At 41.5% G+C, this 26,199-nt stretch overlaps 4 protein-coding genes and 1 non-coding gene across 7 annotated transcripts; 3 read left to right on the forward strand and 2 right to left on the reverse strand.

The window, feature by feature from the left end:
- Positions 1-10: 10 nt before the first annotated feature.
- LOC117135556 (RING-box protein 2) lies at positions 11-26,143 on the reverse strand. 2 transcript variants are annotated; one of them, XM_033295856.1, is made up of 3 exons: positions 26,070-26,143; positions 25,143-25,415; positions 81-262 (listed from the first exon to the last, which is right to left on the reverse strand). In XM_033295856.1, the coding sequence occupies exons 2-3, from the start codon at positions 25,300-25,302 to the stop codon at positions 81-83; spliced, it is 342 nt and encodes a 113-aa protein (XP_033151747.1). In that variant the 5' UTR covers positions 25,303-25,415; positions 26,070-26,143. The 2 variants fall into 2 exon arrangements, with proteins under 2 accessions (XP_033151748.1, XP_033151747.1); XM_033295857.1 differs by lacking the exon at positions 26,070-26,143 and having other exon boundaries at positions 11-262; positions 25,143-25,302.
- LOC117135557 lies at positions 2,041-2,965 on the forward strand. The gene is made up of 3 exons (XM_033295858.1): positions 2,041-2,100; positions 2,152-2,487; positions 2,819-2,965. The coding sequence occupies exons 1-3, from the start codon at positions 2,041-2,043 to the stop codon at positions 2,963-2,965; spliced, it is 543 nt and encodes a 180-aa protein (XP_033151749.1).
- On the reverse strand, positions 7,656-7,728 carry Trnam-cau. The gene has a single exon. It is a non-coding gene; the product is annotated as a tRNA-Met (tRNA).
- Positions 12,674-21,608, forward strand: LOC117135554 (facilitated trehalose transporter Tret1-1). 2 transcript variants are annotated; one of them, XM_033295852.1, is made up of 8 exons: positions 12,674-12,723; positions 15,258-15,516; positions 16,100-17,034; positions 17,823-17,973; positions 19,571-19,696; positions 19,871-20,656; positions 20,716-21,001; positions 21,070-21,608. In XM_033295852.1, exons 2-8 carry the CDS (start codon positions 15,415-15,417, stop codon positions 21,255-21,257), a joined length of 2,574 nt encoding a protein of 857 aa, XP_033151743.1. In that variant the 5' UTR covers positions 12,674-12,723; positions 15,258-15,414; the 3' UTR covers positions 21,258-21,608. The 2 variants fall into 2 exon arrangements, with proteins under 2 accessions (XP_033151743.1, XP_033151745.1); XM_033295854.1 differs by lacking the exons at positions 12,674-12,723; positions 15,258-15,516; positions 16,100-17,034; positions 17,823-17,973 and adding an exon at positions 18,779-19,027.
- LOC117135555 (facilitated trehalose transporter Tret1-2 homolog) lies at positions 22,555-24,958 on the forward strand. Its single transcript, XM_033295855.1, has 5 exons — positions 22,555-23,029; positions 23,093-23,218; positions 23,405-24,190; positions 24,248-24,533; positions 24,598-24,958. The coding sequence occupies exons 1-5, from the start codon at positions 22,946-22,948 to the stop codon at positions 24,780-24,782; spliced, it is 1,467 nt and encodes a 488-aa protein (XP_033151746.1). The 5' UTR covers positions 22,555-22,945; the 3' UTR covers positions 24,783-24,958.
- Positions 26,144-26,199: the final 56 nt, after the last annotated feature.

Genomic DNA, 26,199 nt, shown 5'->3' on the forward strand with positions numbered 1-26,199 from the left:
TAATTATATGTATACTTTGAATTTTTTATTTATAATTGGTTTTTTTAGATACAGCATAAAGTAATATCAGGTGGAGATATTTATTTTCCCATGCGCTGGATGGACCACTCCTGCTGGCACAACGGGCATCGGTTGTTCTGCTTGACCCACAGCGACATGCAGCAGTGGTGAAAGGAGTGGTTGCACTCGCCCCAAACCACCACGCAGTCCTGGCGACCCATCACATCCCGCTTGTTGTCCGCCTGGCAACGAAGGCAGGAATCTAGATAAAATATAAAATATGCATAAAAATAAAACCATAATAAATTCAATATAGGACCAGTTTAAATGATGAAATAGGTATTTCAATTATTTTACTTATATATACTTATAATACAACAGAGATAAATGCATCTTATTTTTATTTACATATCTGATTATTAAATATATGAAATGTGACACAAACCTTATTACAATTTCGCAAATTTTGTGATCTCAACATTATGAATTGATTGGTGAATCACCTGGTGGACATTCATACTTACACCCTCTGTAGGTAATTCAGAAATCGACTTAATTGAATCAACCGGTCGGGGTGAAAAGGTCAAGTGACTCGTAAGACACTTTTAAAAATAGAACTGTAGAAAAGTGCAATTAGTGATCCGCAAGTGCTCTTCGCAAAACGCGTCACTGGCGACTTTGAGCCACAATTAGCTTAAAATGGCAACAGCTTCAAATCCCTGATTCCGTGACGCAAATGCATCTTTGACACCGGCGCGATTTCCCGTGAATTGATTATGGCCAAAAGCTATTGAAAATGTCCTCCGATTGCAGTTATTCGATATGAATGTTCTTGGCCAGCGGAAATGCCTTCATTCAGAAAATATTCACACCAAAATCGGCAAAAACGTTCATTCAACAAAAGGTGGTGCACACATAAAAAATAAGTGCAAAGTAAATCACAAATCCCCGCACTTCGTTTCAGTTATTTCGGTTGTTGTTCGTGGGAGAGGTCACTGTACTGGGCGGCCCGAATTGGGAACGCGTCGGTTTTCACTGGCGGCCAAGAAAATATTTTCTCAGAATCACCGCCGAAATTCGACAAGTCCATGCAAAAATGGTTCAATCAGTGGCTCATTATAGGTACTGCGGGAAAATTTAATCTATTATAAGTTTATTTCGAAATTCAAAAACTAGATTTGAAGGACATGAAACTGGGGTAGTCTTAGATTTTATGAACATTCTTAAGGTTCCACGATAATATTTTGTATATACATATGTATGTCTACCAACATGACCTATTTTCTTGCCGTGTAGCTGGCTGGCATCACCTGAGCCGCTTGAATTACCTACTGCAGGTGTTGGTGTTGACATTTCGAAATACGATCGCATCGGCAGAAATTTACAATACACCTTCGAAAACGACAATCAACAGAACAAGCAGGTAAGGTAAATGCGTCGTCACCGAATGGCTTGTGAGGCATCACGTATACGCCGCTTTGGCTGGCGTTGCATCGCAGAATTTCGCTGACCCGTAGAAAAAAAAAAAGAAAAGAAAAAAATAACAAATGTTAAGTACAACCAGCGAAGAACAACAAAATAACAAGCGAATTGTACACCCCGCGTGAGTCAAGGAATTATGTTTTCTTTTTTTTTTTTTTGGTGTGAAAATCGCTTTACAATTTCCCCTGGATTTAGCACTTTTGGGTAAGCGAAAAACGATCACAAGAACAGGAAATTGTTAACATACTTCCAAGAATTGAATGATTTTGTGTAATTGAAGTAGAAGTCAATAGCCATTGGTCACGAACTACGGCTCTAATCGGGGGCTTAAATACGTACAATACACAGAAAATGCTTGACTGTTCTTTTCCTGGGTCTTTGAACTAGTGCGATTTGAACTCCAGTTGCCAGAAATGGCGTTGTATTTGGTTAACGATTTTTTAATCGCTTATACATTTGGAAATAATTATTATTTTATCACATTTTTGGGCTTATCGTTTAGTGAGTTGTAAATTCAAACATTTTTGCCGGACTAAGCCATTGTTTCACTCATTCCAAATGCCGTCGAATGGGCTACTATATTTGCTGTTTCTGTCTATTCTGCTGCAGGATTCCATGGTATGATCATTTTTTTTTTATTTTTTAAATTTGATTCAAATTATCCTGTAGGGCACTCGTTTCCTGAAGTTCACCAACGTCAAGTGCATGGATTTGCCCACATCTCGCGGTCTCACCAAATATGAATACTGTCATTTGAAGGTGGTTCGCAGGAATCAGGTGGAACTTTCACTGAAGGTCAGCCTGTTTCAGCTACCCATTCGCAATCTGACCACCAGATTGCAGTGCTTTCAACGGCGTGATGGCTATCGACCGTTTATGTACAACATACTCTTTGATTTCTGCAAACTAATGGCCAGCAGGAATTACGATTGGTCCTTTGAACGTTTCATCTTTGATGCTATTCGCAAGCACGCAAACTTTAATCAAACGTGTCCTTGGACGGAGGTAAGTCTATAAGGGATTCTTCGTAATCTCCAACATAATTAACAAACAGCTAGAGATTCTATATAATTCTAATGCTTATATCAATCCATACTTCAATTTTATTTAGGCCATACTTGTCTTTCTAGTTTAGTCTAAATTTTTAATGTTATTTCGATAACAGATTAATGTTTAAGTTTCATTCCGCTTTTAACGCTTCATTGCAGAACAGAAATGTTTAAAAATCACGATTGTCTGGGTTAAACTGAATTGTAATGAATATAAATGGAATTTACTCCCCATAATCGACTTCCCTTTGACTCGTGCCCTGTATCACTCCATATTTTTTTTCCAGAATCACATGACGGTGGAGAAGTTCGCCCTGGATTTCAGAAATATCAGCATGCCGGTGCCCGCGGGAACCTATCGCTTGGATTTCACCTTTTACGCGTACGGCATCGCTCGTACATTGACACAGGTGTTTTTCGAGAAAATCGAGTGACACGCGGGCGTCATAAAACTTGATCTTCGTTTTGTTTATAGCCGGCCTAGATTGCGTAAGTTAGGAGCTCGAAATACAGTCAATAGACCGGCAGCGGTACGATTAATTTGCATACACCAACGATTTGATTTCCTTGCCGTAATAAAAGTCTGTGTGGCAAGTTAAAGTCAATCAAGTCAATAAACAATTTCCAGCGATGGAAAATTTATTTTAGAGGGCTCGGCCTAGGCACAGTGGAAAAAATAAAGTGCACCAACAGGCGGAGAAATGAAATCTCCTAAAGGAAATTTCAGCTCATATATATTCAATCAATTTACCGATCGCAGGCAGTTTTCATTTAAATCGATAGCAGTATGGCAATTTGATTGATTTGAGCAGAACGATATGGAATACCCACGGTACAGTTAGTGCGCACCAAACGAACTGCGTCATTGCAAATCTGCGAAGTTCCCCCTCTGAAACTATGTATCTTTGTATCTATGTATCTGTACGAGTTCAATTGCGATCGTTTAGCAGGGCTGCCAAAGGGAGGGGCGTGTCTGGGCATCTGTGTATCTAGAAATCAAGTCTCGCGGATCGGTATTTGACTTCGTTTTATGGGCCCATTGCATATGCATTAGTCTAAGCGACAATTGAGCCCGCCCCGACTTAATTGCACAATATGTACACTGCTGGCCGTTGAATCGTAGACAAACGAAACGTGACACTGACGCGCCCACCTCAGCCGATCTCAGCCAAGCTCACCTGACTTAACCAGCCGGAAGCTGCTCGTCTGGCTACCCAAGAGGGCTACCAAGTCGAGTGATCTTGGGGCGCTCAACAATGTTTGGCCAGGAACGTAATAGCAGCTCAGAGTTGCAACGGAAAGTCAAATAGCAGTGGCAGGTGTGCTTCCCCTGGATTTATTTGTTTAAAAAATATTGAAATATCTTGAAGAACAGTAGAAAACTTTGAAAGATATAAACAAATATTCAAAAATAATTATAGAAATTTAAAATATTTATAATAAATGTAAATCCTTTTACATTTATGTATATACATTATAAGGAAATTATACTGATATAATTTACAATTCCTCGTTTGGAAATATTCACTGAAATCGATGTACAGTATTTTGAAAAGTCTTTATAGAGATCCTAAAAGTATGCTTCTTATTTTCAGACCAAGTCCTAAAAGGAGAAATATTAAAAAATAATTTTAGCATGCGTTAAAATACGAGTAAACTACATGACCTTTATCCTATAAATGGATGCAGTTAAATCGGAAAGTATCTGACAAACTTTCAGATGTCTACTGTATTTTTTAATTAAAGTTAAAATTGTTTTATACCTAATACCTAGGCCTATTTGACTCAAATAGTAAATAGAATTCACAACAAAACTCAAACGATTTTCTTTATATGAGCTTACATAATTCATGAATACGTAACGACCGAGTAACCCATATACCCCGCTGCTTATAGAGGGTGTCAGTGGAATGGCCGGCAAACCAGTCGGTCATACTTGACAAAATCGTAACTGCTTTGATTTCAGGTCTGCCGATACAAGTCGACAGCCGACTGATTAAGAATTCCAGTTTTCCGCACCTGACCAGACGCTCGCCGACTATATAGATATAGATAGGTGAATCGGAGCGGATCGGAATCGGAATGGGGTTTAGTCGACTGCAAATATGCAAATGCAAAAATGTCTGGTCGTTATGCAAGTGCATATGTATGTACTATGTACTATGTATGTGTGTGTGCATATCTGTGTGTGTTGTAAGTTCAAGGTTGGCGGGTGCATTGGCGGATCTGTCTGGGATCGGGCCTAAATATAGCCCTTAAATCGTGGCATATGTACATATATGTATGTAAATGGCAAGTGATCGAGAATTTTCGCACTTGCGACCCGCGTTTTCTGCACCTCGATGGCTATTTTATCGGTGTCTTAATATCTGCGTCTTATCGCTGCATTCGATTTACCGACAAATTGGTCACATGCTAGAAATTATTATAAATATTTTACTATTTATTTGTGCTTCGCTTCGCGTGTCACGTTGCATGTGCTGCTGTCTCTTTCGTACAGCGACTCCCTCTCCTCCTCTATTTCTCTCTCTCTCTCTCCGCTGCTTCCCCCCGCACAACACGTTTCGCATCTGTTGTAACGGTCTCGCTTACGTGACGTCATGCACGGGGGCTTGTCGCCCAGCAGCCAGCAAACAAGGCAGCAACAACAAGAAATTCGAAAAAAAATATAAAGAAAATCAACCAACGATCGAACGTGCCCCCAAACGCGCTCTTCGTTCAATGCTCTTTGCATTTGGCGCTCTTTTTCTGTCTGCTGCGAGAAGTGCTCTCTTAAGTGCATCCTCATGAAAGAGTCGGTTAATGCCCTATCCTGAAAAAGTTGAGCATTGCACTTGGAATAAGAGTGGAATGCTTATACAAAACCTGAAATCTTTTAATATATTTTATACTTAATTAAAGTATACTAAAAAGTATAGTATTAAAGTATAGTATTATATACTATAATATAAGCATTCACAAATACTACGTCATGAAAGGAAAGCTCCACTCGGTTCGTGGAAACTTTTTTTTGTGACGCTGATGGTGTTTTCAGCCATATCTTCGACTAAATCACATTGCCATATCGGTTCGTGGAAAGTCGCACATGTGACCGAATTGAAGGTGTGAATGTTAGTAGATAAATGTTAATTTGTGCAGAGTGTTCGGGCGGTCCGTAAAATAATTCAGGCATTTAGTGGAAATTAACAAGCTGGGAGCAAAGGGATAATGCCTAGCGTGCATGCCACAAAGCTGAAGATAAATACATTCTTATGGACCCAAGATCAGGCAATTAGTGAGTGATCTTTGATTGGGTAAACAAATAGGTAAACTACGATTCAGTCTCAATCACTTGCTTGCAAATAATTTATTTTTAGACTTAGCAAGTTAGTTGACTTCCTTAAAATCGTATATCGTATACCATTCAATTATTATATTATTTCAATTACTTTGATTTTAGAAGGTAACTTAAGTAGGGAACTCTGAAACGGAAAAGCCTTAACGCCGAAGAAAAATCTCTAGAACCTTAGTGCATAAAGTGTAAGAAATTGCACAGACACCAAATGAAAAGACACAGCGTAGCAATTTCTGGCTTGTTCCACTTACGAGTGGGCAATATCTGGCACATTCAGATACTATGCGATATGCGGCATACACACAGATGCCATTCGTACATGACCGATCACATGTGCAGAGATCGGTGAACGAGGCGAACACGGTGCAAACTTGAAATTTATGGCGATCAACGAAGAACAACCAAATCGATGACTGTGGTGTGTAGGGTAGCGGTTACTCAGAGGGGTAAAAATAAGAGAGGTATGCGGTTGCCGCAGAGGCAGACGTACTTTCTCACTCACGCGCACGGCGAGAGATGATCAGTTGCAGACCCCGTTGAATGGAAAATTTTTGGATTTTTCATTTTGTTTCAGAGGAACTTTTTTTTGAAATCTGTGCACTTCTGCATTTGGTCTCGCCGATGCCAGCGAATGCCCCCTGGTAATTTTCCATGAAATTTTCCACTTGCCTTTAAAATTGGTACACGCACTCCGTACTCTCTTAAAAGATCTGTTGCAGCGCTCCCCGTCAAGGGTGTTGAATTGTTATCAGTATCTTATATACTTGTAGCAATACCGGATCTTGCTGACCTTGCTTCGTCTCTTTGGCACGCTTTACATAAGCCATGCAACTTGGCCGGCTGCAAAAAGGTGTCATATGAAAGGAGTATTCAACTTGAAACTGGAGAGGAATCCTTTTCAGATGCAGTTCTGCGAAAATGCAAGCTAAACTGGAAGAAATAACCCCCTATAAACCTTTTCTAGAAAAAACCTTAGAAAAAAATATATATAGGAAACTATATGAAAATTTATAATTAGAACATATTATTAATTTTAAGAAAAATCTACATTTAAATCTTTCGTTTTCAAGCTGAATCACATCCAATTTGCTTGCTCTTCTGAATTCTTTTTTTCCAGTGCAACAGAGTTCGTTAGATATTAAGCCGACCTATCACAAAATTCCGGTTAGAACAGCCTTAACCCACTGGCGACCGCGTGACATTCAGACGACGTGGGTGTGTGGGTTTTAGTCTAAATATTGACATGGCCCATCATCCCGGTTTTGCCTGGTGGCTCCGATTTGATCATTGCACCGCCGGTGGAACGTTTTATATTTGCTTTGTCCCGATCTCGTTGCTAGCTGGAAGAAGCTAATGTCAGTCGTAATGGCCGTGTAATTGCACGGTTTGAATTACGGGACTGCATTTTGTAATCGTAATAATCCCGGCCGCACGCCAGCGTAATTTTATGACGGATTTAGTGAGTGCACTTGCAATTTACAAAAAGTTGCTTAAATGCTAGCACGATGTCAAAATATTTGATTAGAATAGGCGAAACTAAAGTATAAACATACAAGATGGATAATATTTAAACAAAATACAAAAATCAATTACAAATTTGAATAACATTCTAACATCATAATTAGAGGGAGTTACAATTATTAGAGTAACTGGTACAAAAATATTTTTTACAGAAAAAGGACGATCCTTAATGTAAAGTATTTTATTATAAGCACTTAGAAACAGTTTAGATAGATTTAACCATCATAAAAAAAGAAAAATTCAACAGAAGGAATAATAAAAAAGTTACATGCCCCGGGTGAGGCTCGAACTCACGACCTTAAGATTATGAGACTTACGCGCTGCCAACTGCGCCACCGAGGCCATGTTCTTGGCGCCGTCGGAGCGCAACTTCAAACAGTCCACGTGGCAAGTTCTCAGGCAGGGTTGCATACATGGATTAAGAATTAGTTCGTTATTTTGCATTTGTTTTGAAAACAAACGATATCGAAACTACTTCCTACGCTTTGAACATTTTTGCACGTAGGTCAAGGCTTCTATTTATTACTTAGCACATAATGTGCCCTTTTTGTTGTTTAATTTATACAATTAAAGGTTCCCATTGACATTTTTGTGCTTCAATACTTGACTTTTATGGGTAGTATATGTACTTCGGAATGTTCGGTGCCTAATAGATGGCAATACGTTAGTTTCTAGCAACTTTTTGCAAAACGTTTTGCATCATCCATTTAATTAACACTTTAAAAAACAGTTTATTTAGTGCCCGTAGACTATCGTACGATAGCTGATCTACCCTTTAGTTCCCCCCTATAGTTCCACGCCAAACGGAACCTACATTGTTTTATCCTCTAAAAAATGTGCATATTCATGAGATGATTTATAAATAAACGCCATCAATTAAAGCCGCCAAAACCAGACTCGGTTAAGTATTTTAATCTTTGCATACTGGCTGGCAGACTGAAACTGTATGACTAACTAGTCAAGCCAGACGCCGCCGATCGTCGTTTTGTTTGTGGGTTTATTCCTATATGTATGTACATATCTCGTGGATATCATGTATACATATGCACATACAGGTGTACATATGTAGAGTTAAGTTTTCTATTAGCGATCTGACGCAACTTCGCAACTTTTGAACTGCTCACTGGCAGTTGGTGACAAAAATGCTGATAGACAGACGGACAGTGCGACTTTGACCTTGGCTGAAGGGCACCGGTCTTGCCATTTAGCTTGCCTTAATTACCTGGATGTCTGAGTACCTCTTGCTGTCTCACCTGGCGGTACACCAAGAAAAATATTTCATATTTAAGGAGACATTCCTGAAAATACATTGTAACATATGGAAATCTTTCATTTTGATTCATATTTAAGGAGATCATCAAATGAAATAATTATGATTTTACGATAACCATCTTTAAAATCATAAAATGATGTGAAATTTTTTCCGGTATACCACTGAAACAGGTCTTATTTGCACACGTGTTAGTTGTTGTACTAGGCAGCCACTTCCCATTGAAAATTAGCCGGGTATTAATAGAAAACAAAAGTCAAATTCTAATGATTAGGTGACGAACAAAGCTTTTTGGGGGAGCTTTTCGTTAGGGGGCAGCGATCGATCGGATGGATAGACAGGTGCATTGGTAAGTTGGACCGAGTTTAAAGTGCGATTGGGAAGATTATAAAAATTCCTGCGGACCGTAACGATCGTCATAATCGGATCTAATCAGCAAGCCAAATGGGAAAATGCCAGCCAAAGTTTGATTGCAGTAGCTAAAGGTTCAGCAAAGTCACCATGTGGAGCTTAATTGGCCATGTGTGTATGGGTGTGGGCTGTGGGGGCTCTTAGTGTTGGTTGGAGGCTCGTCTGGTTTGCCAAAAGCAGCAACGTCACCACGCATACAAACGCAATCGAATATTCAGTTGTATACACACAAACATGTGTAGTTGTTCGTACATAACATATGTACACGGAAAAAAAGCAGGTCAATATCAAAGCGACTAGAATATTTCATACCCTATTCATTAGATGGCCAATGGAATTTATCGTTTGTATTCTTTAAAATCTAAGATCAATTTTTCTTATTTTTTGTGTGTGTTTATAAAGACAGCAACATTTTAATTGGGTGGCCGCGTGACGAATATAAAGAAAGAAAGGGTGAGGTGCAAAATCACATGCTTAACTTAACTTATTGGTCTCTTTTTTGCCTTACATATTTTGATATCTTGGCGCTAATTTTAGCTGCAAAAAAGCAGAAAAGAGAACGGAAAGAGATCACGTGTCTCTCTTTCGACCACTCTCTCTTATTCGCAGAAATTTATGTGACTTCAATTAGATAAATAAGCTTTTAATGATTTTCTGCCATTTGCTTCAATTTGACTTTGTCGAAGTTCTTTAATTAGCGTATGGAAAATTTCCGTTCACGTACCAGAGTTTGAGTTATTTTTATGTCTACAGTGGAGCCTCGCTGCAGGAGTCTGATGCAATAAATGCGCAATTGCATCAGCTTTTAAGTCGCGCGCCTGCGCCACTTCGCAAATTTAATAGGTTGATGCACTCTCTTCGGACTTCTCTTACATTCACACTGTTACCAGGTGCTATACCTCTGCCCCTCCTTTTCCCCTTTATAACTCCTTCTCTTTTCTTACATATATATCCCCCCTCTCTCACTCTCTCTCTCCCTCAGTCTCTCTAGTCAGTACGTGCAACTGGGGGGCTCGTCTCTTTTGGCATTTTCTGCGCTGGGTTCGCCATTTCTGTTGTGGTTTTCGCTTATTTTTTAGACTGTTGAAGCTGCTAAAAATAGACAAAATAGGAAGTGGGTCTGTGAAAAGCGAGTACAGTTCGGTAATTACGTGAAAGCTCCCTGTTAATTACGTCATGTGCGGGGAAACAGAACTGATACACCTATCTTTCCACAGATAAGTTAAAAGCCTTGAATGCGAAAAGCCTGTTAATGCGAACACTTCATTATGCTCTAATGAATCATCTAAAGAGATAGTAGTTCATGGTGACTTTTCGAAAAGTCTGTAGTAATTATTATTTCGGGTTGTAAAACTTATCCATTTCCATGAATATATAAAGTTACCTTAACTTTTGCTCAGTGCCCTTCCAAAGTCAAACCCTCAGTACTCCACATTTGTGCAATTACTTTTAAAGTTCATTGCACTTTCGTTTTTTTTTTCACCACTTCAAATTCCTATTTCGCCAGCTTATTTTCTCTCGCCATCCCTCTCTCAAGATCTTTCTCTCCTTCTCGCGATTCCTGTCAATCAACTTTTGTATTCAAACATTTTTTGCGTGCCGCATTTTCGACCTTCCCACAGTTCGAGAAACGACAACATTCATCAACATTTGAGAGCTCTAACTATTGTTTGTGTGTTATTACTTTTCCTCGATCCAACTGAGCCTTGAGTCATGCAAAAAAAATCTCAAAAAAAAATTAAAAAAAAAAAAAAAACAAGAACAACACCAGATACAATCCGATACGAACCGATCGCAACTTCGAGTCGAGGGCAAATGACGGTCGATGTGGTGGAAATGGAAATGCCGAAATATCTTACGCGTGCTGCGAAGAATCGTGACTAAAAACTTTCCGTTAATTGTCCAAAATATTTGACCAGAGGCGCGGACCAACGGGGGGTCCTAATCTCTGAACCGCAGATCGTTTCAGAGATAATGGTTGCCAATAAACACCTATTTAATAATAGTATTGCTATCGATTGTTAAAATTGAAATGCTTCTTAATACTAGGATTCAGGCGTTAATCTAGTTCGTGACTAATGGTGGGTAAATTGATAGTTTAAGGAACCTAAACGAGATTGATTTATGAGTTTAAGGGCTAACAGTTTGTTGTCAATGAATTGGTAAGAGCATTCTATGAGTTTAGGCAGGTTAGTTGAAACTCAAACATATTGGTGAAATGCAATACTGAGTACTTCTGCTGGTCAGGGTGACCCCTGGTGACCATCCAGATATTCGAGCATTACCGACCGAGTATCCGTATCTGTTGCTGGTCTAGTCGTATCTGTATCTGCAAATGAATCGAAACCGGCTGGCGGGCCTGGTACTTGGAAATTGTGTCGTCTCATTGCGCGCAATGTTTATGCCACGTTATGAAATAGAGCGACGAGCCCCCCGCGACGTCTTTTCTTTCGTTTATGGGGGCGCGTTTGGTGTTTTTTTTTTAAACGAAAGGCAAATAAATAAGTGAATTAAAAAAATTGCGGAGCATCGCAGAAAGACGAGGCACTTAAATGTGTTTAATTATTTGCCTAATGCTTACTTCCCCATATCATAAACACATCCATCATCGTTTGTTTTGGTTGCACTTGCGTCAGGCCCCCAAAAAGCTAAAGTGAGTGAATTGATATTGACATCGGAGTGGCGGACACATGGAGTCGCACGCAAAATGTTTCCCAAGGCTTCCAGAAATTTGCACGCGCCTCAAAGTCAATTTAATAACAATCAATTGAAAATATGTGTGTAAATAAAAATCAATTGGCGGAGCGAAGGAACTCTCAGCTTCCCGGCCGCGGCAATTGGTCATTGAGCATAACCATAGCTATAACCAAGCAGTGGCCAAAACAAATCAATAAAAGTGCACACTGAGAGGACACCGACTGCGGATATATCCTATCACAATATTTCACATTAAAGGAATTTTTTAAATTGGATGATTTGTTAGTTAGTAGAAGTATACACCATGATCTTGATAATCCGACAATCTACATTTTATTTTAAGCTAAATACTTTGCGCGTTATGTTTCGGCTATAGAGATTAGTAATTTTATACTCATTGGAAATGAGTTGAAAGTTAATGTTACGCATATCTATGAATCCGCATATCTATGAATCCGCATATCTATGAATAAGCCGAGGAAACCCTTTTCGCGAATAGAGTACAAAATGGGTTTGGATGGTGCCACTGGGTCGCGAGTTGCGACTTCTCTTCAAGAACACGCGTCATCCTCTCTCGCAGCCTCCAACTGCCAGGAGCAACAACAACAGCAACAAGAACAACAACTACTGCAGAGACACCTACGACTAGGAGGCGTCCCACACACACACACACATAGACGAGCCCCATTCATTCATGCCTTCTTTTCGACCTTCGCTCGACGCTCTGTCCCCGAAAATACCTAAGTCAACTCTCTCCAACTCACCCATACAGGCAAGCGCTGAGCGAGAGAGGGCGAAGAGAGCGCCTGTTTTACCGTTGGGGAACAACAAAAAGCTTGAGCGAATAACTCTTCTTCTTCCGCGACGAAATCGGTGTGCGCTATATAAACGTTGCGCATTCGAATCTCGAACTTCAGTGCCACAATAGTGGATATCACATTTAGTAGTTTGTTCCAAAGGTAAAAGACCACAAAAATCGCCGCAAAAAATATATCTAAAAAAACTAAAAACTACAGCACAACACACAGTGTAACATTCCAGTTGTTCATATTTATGAATAGTTTGGTTTCCGAGCAGTTCCGGTCGCCACCCTATCGCGTTTCTCAAGTAAATTTTGCAGAAACTATTCGAATAAATATACAGATAAAGAAATAAAACAGTCTCTTGGCTGTCTGGCGTATACAAGAAATTCAAAAAACCTGCAAATTTATGCGCATTTTTGCATACTACGTCAAACTGGGAAATATTTATGAACCAACATTTTAATGAACCCGTTGCGAACTGCAAACTATTTTACGTAATGTGCGAAAAAATGTTGTAAAAGAGCAGTAAACCAAACGAAAAAGGAATGGCAAAAACTTTTTGGCCAAGGGTAAAATGCAATCTTCGAGGAAATAAAGAAAAGTCGAGAAAATTTTGGGAGAGTGGCGACCGTGAAAATTCTTAATTTTAGACAAGAACACTTGGTTTTTATCTCTTACAAAAATATTTGCGAATTTGGTGTGTAGTGCATATTTGTGAGTGGCGTGGCGCGCAAAAAGTGAAAACAAAGTTGAACACATAAAAAAAAAGCAAAAATATACATTTTAATTTTGAATTCGCGTGTGGGCGTTCTTCTGCGCTAATTGAAGCGAATTTACTTATAATACTTGTCTGGCGGCTGCCTTTTGTTAATTTGAATTTCGATTACGCTTTTCTTAATCTGCTGTCAGCATGAAAAACGTTTTTTAAAAATAAAATGCCCGCAAGATCATGACGAATACGACTATACAAAATACAAAATCGCAACGTTGCACTGTTGACGTAGGCTGCGCACCTGTGTTGGTTTACCCTTTGCCAGTGTGAGTGCGCGTGAGAGCGGGGTTCAGTCGGCACGTGAGTTCGATTGTTAAGAGAGCGCGCGTCAGCTGGCTAAAGAGCGGGAGCGGTTCTGGCCCCAACCAGGGCTTAAGAGAGTCTGCGCTGCGATCTCGATCTGTTTCCGTTCGCCTTCGCCTCGCAGGCCCCCAAAAATATGTGTCATTTGCCCAACCGCCCACTGAGGCGGCGGCCTTCAAGGTCAATGGCAACTTTTAGCGCCTTTCGCAAAAGAATTTGCATATAAACACTGGCGTTGCAATTGCGTTTTAGACTGGCGAAAAGCGCAACACGTTCATTAACCAATAAATGGATAACTGAACGGGCGACACGCGGAGAAAAACTATTAGTTTTGGCCATTAAAATGAAACTATTTTTGGAGGGAAATGCACACACAGGGAATGTTAAGACTGCAACAGGTTATTTCTACTGCTTATATCTGAACTACTTGGATTAGAGATAGATACAAATAAATAGTTATGGATAAATGTTAAAGATTTTAAATTCACAGAAGAAAGAGTAAAATATTCAATCTTCAAAATACGTTCAATCTTTTTAGTATATAATTGCAATATATAAAGATTTTTAGCCTTCTATTGCATATTCAAATATTTTTTTTCGGTGTTCCTGCAATTTAACTTTCGTGTGGGAGGCCACGCCCCCACGCACATGAATTAGACCTAGCATTATGTCACGCCTGCTGATATTTGCACGGAATTCCAAAAACAGAATAGAATTGCAGAAAATAGACAAATGTTATGGGTGGAAGGGGAAAGCGGGAGGCTTTGGTGGAAAAGCGTTGGAAAAAAAAAAAAAGCTGAGACGAATCGTCGACGTCATGGCGCCCACACATTTTCCCAGGCATCACATGACGCAAAGTGAAAAGTCAACATAAATACAAATAGACCAAACAAAATTTGACAAAGCCAAAAAATGAAATTATTTCCCTTTTTTCCGCGATGCGGTCATTAATCAGCTAATATATGCACCCAGGAAAGTGGGTGGAAAATTTTCGAAATACATTTCGAATGTATATTTTTTAGTCAACTGCCGCATGCCAAATACAAAAGATCATAAATAAATTCCACGTTGCCGCGAAAAACACAAGTTTGCGTGAAAAGTAAATAAAAACAACTATGTTTGTGTATATGTTGCGGAAAAACAGTGCCTCCACTGTGGCTACCTACAAAGTTGGTCACATGTGGAAATCAAGGACAACCGGCCACAGAAAGTGGGCGTGTTTGGGTGCTCAGGGGGCTCGAGCGTTATCTAAAACCCAACCCATATATTCTTGGCGATAATAGCGCAGACATCAGACGATTTGAGGCAGACAAAAATCGCTGATATAGTGCATTTATCTATAACTTTTCGAGTGCCAAACTATTTTTGAACAAAATCGTTGCGATTGGCCCCCTTTTTTTCAGACATCAGGCCATTCCAATTAATGCATAATAATACTCTAGATTGTTCCAGTATATCAGTAGTCAATTACTATCAAACAATATTATGAAAGCAATACAACCGTGCCAGACATCAGACAAATTAGAACTGCTGATAAATGCATTTGATTACAAAGTGAAAATTAAATAACTTTGTATAATTTTCTAACGATATGAAATCTTCTATTTTCTTGCAGCAAAGACAAAAAATCAAATCAACGCAAAGAAAAATACATTGTTTATATGGTCGATTGGAAGGCAAAAACAAAACAAGTGAAAATTTGAGGCAAAACCAAACTTCCCGAGGAAAACCTTCAAGTTCAAGTTCACCTAGCAAGCTATTGAGCTGATAAGATGAGTGGACGCGACAGCAGAGGAGCCGGCGGCGGAGGCGGCGGTCATCAACCGCTGAGCAACGCCATGGGCAAGCTCAAGGAAAAACTAACCCGAGTAGGTGTAAGTATCTCATCGAAAACAATATTGGGGTAGTCGACCAGCCTGAAAAAAGCCTAGATCCACTTCAATAGATAGTTAGTTAGTCATTCTTAGAGTTCTTATACTTAATCTACAGTATGAGATTATTTATTACATCAGATATCTTATTCCTCAAACAAACTTTGAAACTAGCCAAGTGCTTTTGTAAACTATTTCACGACAATGAAACTTTTAAATAATTAATTACTCGGCAACAAATTGTAGCTAACAGTTCGTAAACTGATAATTAGCCTATTAAAAACTTGAATAAAAACTATCTATAAAATTTGTGAAATTCGCTATGAGTATACAACAGAAGGATCCAAAAACAACATTTTAAAGAGCAGCATCAAGTACGCACATGGCCGATAATGCTGGACCTCTTCCAACCTTTGAGATTGGTGTTCAAGAACAGACACCGCGACTTAATCGCAAAGATTTCGGGCGGTTTGGAGCGGTTTCATTTTGATGGAGAGATGGGGAGGCTTCATAGTTATGCCATGCTTATGATTCGATTTAATTAATTCGCGACTGTCTTTCGATTCGAATCGAATCCGATCCACAGGACGAGCTGGGCTATCATCGCGTGGAGAGCAACTTGTCCACATCGAACACAGCGACCAGCTTGGACACAATTCTGCCAGAGGATCCGTTCCTATTCCCCCAAGTGTCACCCCAAAGGCACCCACAGAACACAGTAAGGACACAGCGCTTGCTGGAGGACGAGCCACCGCTATCGTTTCGCCCGCTTTTGGAGGACGACGACATCAACGAGCCACCTACACAGCAGCAACAGAGGACTCCCCTGCGCGCCAGCGGTAGTTTGGAGTTGACTCCTTTGCCACCGCCGCCCACATCCTTGGAGATCCGTGAGCATCGCGATCGCCAGCAGAGAGGTGCCCAAGGTGACGATCTGCAGCGCAGCAAGCAGAGCTTGAAAGGATCACGCGTGTCCTTCGAGCGCCGGGATACCGGAAACAGCAATACCAACAGTAACAAAGCAGCGGAAAGCAGCGACGAGGACAGTTTCGAGGAGAAGCGAACTGGTTTCCAGCAACAGAAGGCAACCAGCGTCGATCACAAGGGCATCTTGAAGGACCTGAAGCACATTTTTGCCAACGACAATCGCCGGCAGTTTCAGGCCAAGAAGCACGTCTCCCTGGATGTTAAGGGCACACGCTTCCTGCAGGACCTGCTGAAGGAATCGTCGTCGGAAGAGGAGTTCCACAAGACAAGGCGGGAGTTTCAGGGACGCAAGCATCAGAGTTTGGATCCACGTGTCACATTCAAGCTCGACAAAGTCCTCCAGGGATCGAGTACCGACAGTGACGAGGAGGGCGAAGATGCTGAGCACAAACGCCTGATCCACCGACCCAAGGACATAACCAAGCCGGTGATCATCGATCTCAAGGATCTGGAAAGCGAGAGCGACGAGGACTTCCTCACTTCACGTCAGCACTTCCAACAGCAGCGTTCCATCAGCACAGATTCCCGCAAGAGGTGAGTGTCTTCTTTATGAAAAATTATCAAAAATAGCAAGCAAATTGGGTGAAAACCCGCGAAAGTTCATAGCCAGGGGTTATCTTTTGTGTCTCCGGACTTTGTAGTATAGTATAAAATTGCAGGAAATTACCATGAATGCAATTAACAACTTCGAAGAAAGTGAATATTTTGTTAGCCTTGTATGAACTTGGATATCACCCTATGCGCTATTTTATATAGACCGATGAGATAAAGCAGGCATTAATCAAATATTTCTTGGAACTGATAAGTTCAGTGAAAAGGTGTCACTCAATACTAAGAAAGATGACAAAATGCGATTAGCTCTTTGTTGTTTTTCAATCTAATTCGTTTAACAAAATAGTTTTGAAACCATCAGATTAGGCACATTAATCACATGAGCTTAATTATGTTTATTTGTTTTTGCATATTTTTACTTGTATGTAGTTATGATTCAAAAGTAAGCCACTCCAAATACACCCGTAGTAAACGATGAGCAATCTGAGTAATTGAATAGTTAGCTCCTCGCATGCCTTAGATTGCTTTCAAGCTATTTGCGCACTTTCGTTGATTCATTTAATCCAAGTGGCATACAAATTGGGCTACCCCTGACGTTGCTCCTACTATTTTGAGCGATCTCATAGTATCTCCGGCTCGGGCAAATCCGCCGTACACGCGCCTTCGCAATGGGCCACACTTTAATAGACTGTTAGTTAGCAAATCGTCCATCTTCCAATACAACTGACTGACACGCAGTTTTGCAACCTTCTCTTCTTCCTCCTCCGCAGCCGACGACTCTACGAGATGGACGATATGGGCAACAAACGCGGCGAGAACATCCGTCATGCGGTGCCCTTCGTGCGCCAGATAACCGAGGATGGCAAGCCCAAGCTGGAGGTCTACCGTCCCACAACGAATCCCATATACATTTGGACACAGGTGGGTCACACATGCATGCACTGAGAGAAAAAATCGTTATCATACCCTTTCATCCTAATTAGCTTAAGGTTCAAGCAAGCTATCTTCATTCAAAGCTTCACTAAGTCATGCTTGCTAATTAAAAGTAGATTTGCTCTTAATTTTTCGAGTGTAGTCCTTCGGCGCATAGTGAAATCCAGGGGCGGTGGAGGACATGTATTGTCCGCTCGTTAAGCTCGTTGGCGCCTCCCGGGTCCCGAGATTATGAATGGCACTAATGCGACCATAAAGCACTCGTTGAGCAATTTAAGGGGCCTCCAGATTGAGCTGCCGGCGTGTGGGCCATTTGAGCTATTTTCGCACGATGCCGCTGCGTTTGCGTCTGAGACGCTCATGCCTTAATTGAAATTAACGCATTTAGTTATGGCCGGACTAAAAATATCGCTAGCTGCCTGATGGATGGACGGTTTTGGATTCGAATAGATTGTGTGTTGGTCAGAGGTAAACTCTGACAGCTGACCCTGCAACTTCTGTCGATGTTTGGCAGTTGCAGTTGCAGTTTGCATTCGAGCATCGCTGCGCGTTCGCTGAAAACAGCCTGAAACTGCTTTTCAAAATCGGCATAGCGCCTTTTCTTTGTCTTTGCCGTTCGAAAACAAACTGATAAGCTCGGTCTTGATCAAACACTTGGGAACAGAATCTCCGTCGCTCGCATAAGCAATATCGGTCCGATCAGCACTCGGTGGCTTCGTGTACGTGCCTGAGCCCCATAAAATCACGGCGAAAACTATTCTCGAATATTGGAAACTAGTGACAGGGCATAATAACAAGTTTCAGTTGCATTTTGACGAGCGATCGCGCCAAACGTATTCCATTTCCAAGGAGCAAAGTGAAAGGCAGGAAGCTAACGCTCTACTAGCTACATTCGCCGCTTCGTTGCAAGCGAAAAACGATTTCAGTTTGTGATTCAGTTTAAAGATACAGCGCCGCGATGAAGATCCTGATGCGAGCGGACACCCATGTGTCCTTCTCCGTGCCCGTCGAGGAGCCCAAGGCCATTTGTACCTTCTCACAGGTGCCTGCATTATATCATTAAACAAGTGTGAATGCTATAGTCGAGTTTCCCGACTATCAAATACCTGTAACTCAGCTAGTGGAAATCCCAAAGCGAAATTTTCATAACTTTTCTGGCTTATCGCTCGATATTAGGGAATAAAATAAGAAAAAATCCAAAAATTTAAACCCATTTTTAAAAAATGTGAACAGTTTTAAGTGGTTTGTGGGCATTAGAGTGGGTGTGGCAAAAACTTGGCAAATCGATAGAAATTTACAAGACTTTTAAAAAAATTTAAAAAATATCAAAACTTTTTGAAAAGGTGTGGGTGTGCAGCATGTGCAATATTTCGAAGCAAACTCGAATCTCAACTCTCTAGCTTTAATAGTTCCGGAAATGGAGACGTTCATACGGACATGGCCAGTTCGACTCAGCCTTATATGGTCGGAAATGCTTCCGTCACACACTTCTCAACGAATCTAGCATACCCTTTTACTCTACGAGCAACTACTGTGGAAAACTGCGAACTTTACTAATAAAAATCCATTTCCTTCCTGTTTCCAGGTCTTGGCTGCTTTGAGCGTCTCGCTGGGCTCCCTAGTGGTCGGATTTGTCAGTGCTTATACGTCCCCTGCTCTTGTGTCGATGACCGATCGGAATATCACCTCGTTTGAGGTCACCCAAGATGCTGTAAGTAGTACTAAAATGTAATTAGTCATAGTTAGAACTCGCAACTTTTAAAAATGGTTGGAGATAAGCGGGATAATAAGTCCTAAAAGGCACGCTTTACCAGCGAAAAGCGAATTTATATTCCTAAACGAAGCTAAACCCGTATCTAATCACTTGAAATCTATCTTATTGCAGGGTTCCTGGGTTGGTGGCATCATGCCGCTGGCTGGATTGGCAGGTGGCATAGCCGGAGGACCCTTGATTGAATATCTGGGCAGGCGCAACACCATCCTGGCCACCGCGGTACCCTTCATCGTCTCATCACTACTGATTGCCTGTGCTGTGAATGTGGCCATGGTTCTGTGCGGACGATTCCTGGCTGGATTCTGCGTTGGTATTGCCTCTTTATCCCTACCCGTCTATCTGGGTGAGACTGTGCAGCCGGAGGTGCGAGGCACCTTGGGTTTGCTGCCCACGGCCTTTGGTAACATAGGCATTCTGCTCTGCTTCGTGGCGGGATCCTTTATGAATTGGTCGATGCTGGCCTTCTTGGGAGCAGCTCTGCCCGTTCCCTTCCTTATTTTAATGTTCCTGATCCCGGAAACTCCGCGCTGGTTTGTGGGCCGTGGTCTGGAGGAGCGCGCCAGGAAGGCTTTGAAATGGCTGCGTGGCAAGGAGGCTGATGTGGAGCCCGAACTGAAGGGTTTGATGCGATCCCAGGCCGATGCCGATCGTCAGGCCTCGCGGAACACCATGTTGGAGCTGCTCAAGCTCAACAATCTGAAGCCACTGTCCATTTCCTTGGGTCTGATGTTCTTCCAACAGTTCAGCGGTATCAACGCGGTTATCTTTTACACGGTCCAGATCTTCAAGGATGCGGGATCCACCATTGATGGCAATCTCTGCACGATCATCGTGGGTATTGTTAACTTTTTGGCTACGTTTATTGGCATCGTTCTGATTGATCGGGCTGGCAGAAAGGTGGGTTTAAAGCTGCATATAAAAGAGAATCCTTTTTTACTAAAATTTGTTATTTTTAGATTCTTCTGTATGTCTCCGACATCGCCATGGTCCTGACCCTGTTCGTTCTAGGCGGCTTCTTCTACTGCAAGGCGAATGGTCCGGATGTGTCCCATTTGGGTTGGCTGCCACTCACTTGCTTCGTCATCTACATTCTGGGATTCTCCCTGGGCTTCGGGCCCATTCCCTGGCTGATGATGGGCGAGATTCTGCCAGCCAAGATTCGCGGATCGGCTGCCTCGGTGGCCACGGCTTTCAACTGGTTCTGCACGTTTGTGGTGACCAAGACCTTCCAGGACCTCACGGGTGCGTAGTGCAAGCTTGGAGCTAACTAAAATGAATGGTTTAATAATATTTGATATTTTTGTGTGCAGTTGCTATGGGCGCGCATGGAGCCTTCTGGCTATTCGGCGCCATCTGCTTCGTGGGTCTGTTCTTTGTGATAATCTACGTGCCCGAAACGCAGGGCAAGACGCTGGAGGACATCGAGCGGAAGATGATGGGCCGTGTGCGCCGCATGTCCTCGGTGGCCAACATCAAGCCATTGTCCTTCAACATGTAAACGGCGTGTTGCCAAGGATCTGAATATGCGATCAAACCAAATACTAGACTAGTGCCTTTAGTGCTTAAATTGTTATTATTATTTATAATCATTAAGTGCATAGTTTTATTATGTAAATTATGATTTCTAGCACTAATTTGTTGACATTTTGATGAATGTTGCGTGAATTTATCGGTGTAAAAAATGACATGAATCGTAGTTAGTTGTAGTGCAAAAGCAAGCGCAAAAAACCAAAATCTCCCTGGAAAAATACACCAATTGGCTATATATCGAATATATATTGTACTTTACCTACGCTGTAAGTGTATCTATATGTAGACTAATTTAAAATACAAATCAAACCAAATCCAAGTTACGTTTACTTTCCTCGAAAAATCGCTTTGCATACGACCTTCAGAATGCAGTTCACTGTTGCAGCAATGTCAGCGCCTCAGATACGTGAGTTTCATACCGAATGTGTCCCCGCACTCCGTTCTAAAATATGTATGTATATATTGTTAAGTGTCTAGATGACCAATCGGCTAGATGGCCATTCCAGAGGCACATGAAATGCTAAAATAGAAACGCGTGTGCTCGATTTTGCACTGGCAATTATCGCAAAAATCTAGCTGCTACCGACACTCGACGGAATAGCCTCGATAAGGAGGAGCATTACATGGACCCCGCATCGCATCTGTTTAGGTTCGAATCTTATCGGTGGGCCATTAAGCGAATAAACAATTGCGAAAGATGCATCCGTGCAATGGCTGCGCGATTATGTGTTTCAATCTGATTTGTTTTTTGTTTACTTGTGGGTGATATTATAGGTATTCGTACTTAGTAATGCTGAGTTCTGCCATTAATTGGGTCAGTTACAACCGGTAATGCAATCTGATCTTAATTTTATAGAAATGTCAGCTAATAATAGGTCACTCGTAGTGACGCAAAGAAAGTGCATAATAGATGCTGATAACGATTCAAAGATTCATTACATTTCTTTGTATCTAACAAAAATCTAATAATGCTAGCTGCCTGATGGATGGATCGTATCCGAATAGATGGTGTGTTAAGCAGATGTAAACTCTGACAGCTGACCCTGCAACTTCTGTCGATGCGTTGCAGTTGCAGTTGCAGTTTGCATTCGAACATCGCTGCTTTTCAAAATAAACTGATAAGCTCGGTATTGATCAAACACTGGGGAATAGAATCTCCGTCGCTCGCATAGGCGATATCGGTTCGATCAACACTCGATGGCTTCGTGTACGTACATGGGCCTCATAAAATGTGTAACGCCTGCTCGGATTAAGATACTTTTGCAGCGCCATCTGTTGGTCATGATGGGATTGAGGAGAAGCTAGACGGTGTTTTAAGAACACGCACGTCGTATATCTTATTATCATTATTAATATGCATCAGTGAATTCGAGCAAGATCATCACCCACATAGCTGACGAGCCGAGCCTGACTATTATTTTTCGCTTGCGTTCGTATTTAATTATTACATATCGCAAAAGGATTATGCACAGTGTGACGATTCCTTACAAATCACGTCAAAAAACCATTCTCCAATATTGAAAATTAGTGACAGGGAATAATAACAAGATTCAGTTGAGTTTTGAAGAGCTAAAGCTGTATTAGCTACATTCGCCGCCTCGTTGCCAGCCAAAAACGATTTCAGTTCGTGATTCAGTTTAAAGATACAGCGCCTCGATGAAGATCCTGATGCGAGCGGACACCCACGTGTCCTACTCCGTGCCCGCCGAAGGGCCCAAGGCCAACTTTACCTTTTCCCAGGTGCCTGCAGTAATATAGTGTGGAGAACTGCGAACTATTAATTCAAATCGTCCCTATTTCCAGGTCTTGGCTGCTCTGAGTGTCTCGCTGTGCTCCTTGGTGGTCGGATTTGTCAGCGCTTATACGTCGCCTGCTCTTGTGTCGATGACCGATCGGACCATCACCTCCTTCGAGGTCACAAAAGATGCTGTAAGTTAAGCTAACTCTTTGTTCGCAGATAAGCTAATTCTAAGCGAATAAGTCCCAATAATATGTTGAATAATTCAGATAATTTTAACAGTGTTTCAAAAGCACACTTTTCCAGCGAAAATCGAATATCTATTCCCAAACGGAGCTAAACCCCTTTGGAATCACTTGAAATCTATATTATTGCAGGGTTCCTGGGTTGGTGGCATCATGCCGCTGGCTGCATTAGCAGGTGGCATAACAGGAGGACCCTTGATTGAATATCTGGGAAGGCGCAACACGATCCTGGCCACTGCGGTGCCCTTCATTGTATCATCACTGCTGATTGCCTGTGCTGTGAATGTGATCATGATTCTGTGCGGACGATTCCTAACTGGATTCTGCGTTGGCATTGCTTCTTTATCCCTGCCCGTATATCTGGGTGAGACTTTGCAGCCGGAGGTAAGAGGCACTTTGGGTTTGCTGCCCACCGCCCTTGGCAACATAGGCATCCTGGTCTGCTACGTGGCGGGATCCTTTATGAATTGGTCGATGCTGGCCTTCTTGGGAGCAGCTCTGCCTGTTCCCTTCTTGATTCTGATGATCATTATCCCCGAAACACCGCGCTGGTTTGTGAACCGTGGTCAGGAAGAGCGTGCCAGGAAGGCTTTAAAATGGCTGCGTGGCAAGGAGGCGGATGTGGAGCCCGAACTAAAGGATTTGATGCAATCTCAGGCCGAAGCCGATAGTCAGGCCACGCGGAACACCTGTTTGGAGCTGTTTAAGCGCATCAATCTGAAGCCACTGTCCATTTCCTTGGGTCTGATGTTCTTTCAACAGTTCAGCGGTATCAACGCGGTTATCTTCTACACGGTCCAGATCTTCAAGGATGCGGGATCCACAATTGATAGCAATCTTTGCACGATCATCGTGGGTATTGTTAACTTTTTTGCTACGTTTATGGGCATCCTTCTGATTGATCGGTTGGGCAGAAAAGTAAAGCTGCATATAAATGAAAATCATTGTTTAGTAATCATAATTTCCTATTTTTAGATTCTTTTATATGTCTCCGACATCGCCATGATCCTGACCCTGTCCATTCTGGGCGGCTTCTTCTACTGCAAGGCGCATGGTCCGGATGTGTCCCATTTGGGTTGGTTGCCACTCTCTTGCTTCGTCATCTACATTCTGGGATTCTCCCTGGGCTTCGGACCCATTCCCTGGCTGATGATGGGCGAGATTCTGCCAGCCAAGATTCGAGGACCGGCTGCCTCGGTGGTCACGGCTTTCAACTGGTTCTGCACGTTTGTGGTGACCAAGACCTTCCAGGACCTCACGGGTAGTGCAAGCTTGAAGCTAACTAAAATGAGTGGTTTAATAATATTTGATATTTTTGTGTGCAGTTGCTATGGGCGCGCATGGAGCCTTCTGGCTATTCGGCGCCATCTGCTTCGTGGGTCTGTTCTTTGTGTTAATCTACGTGCCCGAAACGCAGGGCAAGACGCTGGAGGACATCGAGCGGAAGATGATGGGCCGTGTACCCATATCCGCGGCGGTCAACATCAAGCCATTTTCCTTCAACATGTAAATGGCGTGTTGCTAAGGATCTGAGATGCGATCAAACCAAATGCTAGGGTAGTGTCTTTAGTGCTTAAATTGTTATTATTAATAATCATTAGGTGAATTTATCGGCAAGAGCAATAAACCAAAATTTCTCTTGAAAAATACACCAATTGGAAATTAAAATAATGCTTCGATTATTTGAAAGTTTTTAGGCACCTATATGTGTCTAAAAAACATTTTCGCTTGCGATTGGCATATCTACTTTGGTAACACTACCAAAGACACTAGAATATTAATAATCTAGTTGCATATTGTTACATATGTAGGGGCATTTATTATTATTACTATTCATGATTAGAGTTTTGAGATCAGTAGTATTGCTCACCCATAACTTGAACTCGGCAAATGGCACAGATATCGCATTCCACATCCCAACTCCACATTGCAACTGCATTCCATTTCTTCAGCGTAAACATCTTTTCCGGTTTGCTGGCATCTCCGTCGTCTGTGGGTCTATCCACTGAGTTTTCTGGATCATCAGCCATCTCAAAAAAGTCTGGGAAACTGACCAATCCACTGGACTAATGAGATTCCGTGTTTTCTTTTTTTTTTTTAGGAGGAGTAGTCTTTTAAGGTTTAGCTTCTTGTGTGTATCCTCCTGTATGGGAGATTAAAAGTAATTAGTATTAAAAAGTTAATTAATTAAAAAGTCCATAACCGGACCTATCTTAGTTATTGATCATTAGCAAATGTGGTCTAACTAGGTACGTAGGTCAGTCCGTAACTCAGGCTTAGGACTATAAATAAGCTAATTATACAAATATGAGGAATATTACTCGAAAAATTTGGTTAATAGGCGTATGAAAGCTACAAATAGAATCACGTTTATGTTTCAAAATTAATGATCAACAGGTGTCGCTTCCTTCCAACTGGTGGCGCTAATTCTACAAACAAACTGTATATTGCAATTAGGGAACAGAGTAACGGGTATCTGATAGTTGAGCCACTCGACTAAGTGCATCCTTTTTGGTTGTTTTTTGTTTTATTAATATTGGTAGCTGGGGAATAGGAGGATATATTATGAACCCTCGCACATATCCCTGGTAAAAATATAATTTACTTTCGTACCAAATGGCTGATACGAATTTTAATGTTTTGCTCAAGTTGCCAAAAAGTTGCTCCGAGAACAAAGAAATGTCATTCTAAGTTTGATACGAAGAAAGGTAATCAAAGCGTTCCTTAAGATGGTAAACTCACTCCTACTACTCGCTTAGCTTCGTGCAAATGATAAGGAATCGCCGGTTTGACTTACCAACAAATAAGAAGTCGAAATAAATGAATGTAAACAATAGCAAGCCAAAAGTCAGTGTGGCCCCACCAAAACAAGGGAAAACTATCTTCAGTGTTGCCACAGCCATTCAGGGGATAAATTCACCTAATAT

This window comes from Drosophila mauritiana, chromosome 2R (genome assembly GCF_004382145.1).
Source record: "Drosophila mauritiana strain mau12 chromosome 2R, ASM438214v1, whole genome shotgun sequence".
Lineage (NCBI taxonomy): Eukaryota > Metazoa > Arthropoda > Insecta > Diptera > Drosophilidae > Drosophila > Drosophila mauritiana.

Bases quoted from the DNA above. Each gene is read 5' to 3' on its own strand.
- LOC117135557 (XM_033295858.1), top strand. From the start codon at position 2,041: ATGCCGTCGAATGGGCTACTATATTTGCTGTTTCTGTCTATTCTGCTG. The intron at 2,101-2,151 runs GTATGATCATTT...ATTATCCTGTAG, and splicing joins TTCTGCTGCAGGATTCCATG to GGCACTCGTTTCCTGAAGTT. The intron at 2,488-2,818 runs GTAAGTCTATAA...TTTTTTTTCCAG, and splicing joins AAACGTGTCCTTGGACGGAG to AATCACATGACGGTGGAGAA.
- LOC117135554 (XM_033295852.1), top strand. From the start codon at position 15,415: ATGAGTGGACGCGACAGCAGAGGAGCCGGCGGCGGAGGCGGCGGTCAT. The intron at 17,974-19,570 runs GTGGGTCACACA...TCCTGTTTCCAG, and splicing joins CCATATACATTTGGACACAG to GTCTTGGCTGCTTTGAGCGT. The intron at 19,697-19,870 runs GTAAGTAGTACT...ATCTTATTGCAG, and splicing joins TTGAGGTCACCCAAGATGCT to GGTTCCTGGGTTGGTGGCAT.
- LOC117135555 (XM_033295855.1), top strand. From the start codon at position 22,946: ATGAAGATCCTGATGCGAGCGGACACCCACGTGTCCTACTCCGTGCCC. The intron at 24,191-24,247 runs GTAAAGCTGCAT...TCCTATTTTTAG, and splicing joins TTGATCGGTTGGGCAGAAAA to ATTCTTTTATATGTCTCCGA. The intron at 24,534-24,597 runs GTAGTGCAAGCT...TTTTGTGTGCAG, and splicing joins GACCTTCCAGGACCTCACGG to TTGCTATGGGCGCGCATGGA.
- LOC117135556 (XM_033295857.1), bottom strand. From the start codon at position 25,302: ATGGCTGATGATCCAGAAAACTCAGTGGATAGACCCACAGACGACGGA. The intron at 263-25,142 runs GTGAGCAATACT...TATTTTATCTAG, and splicing joins TTGCCGAGTTCAAGTTATGG to ATTCCTGCCTTCGTTGCCAG.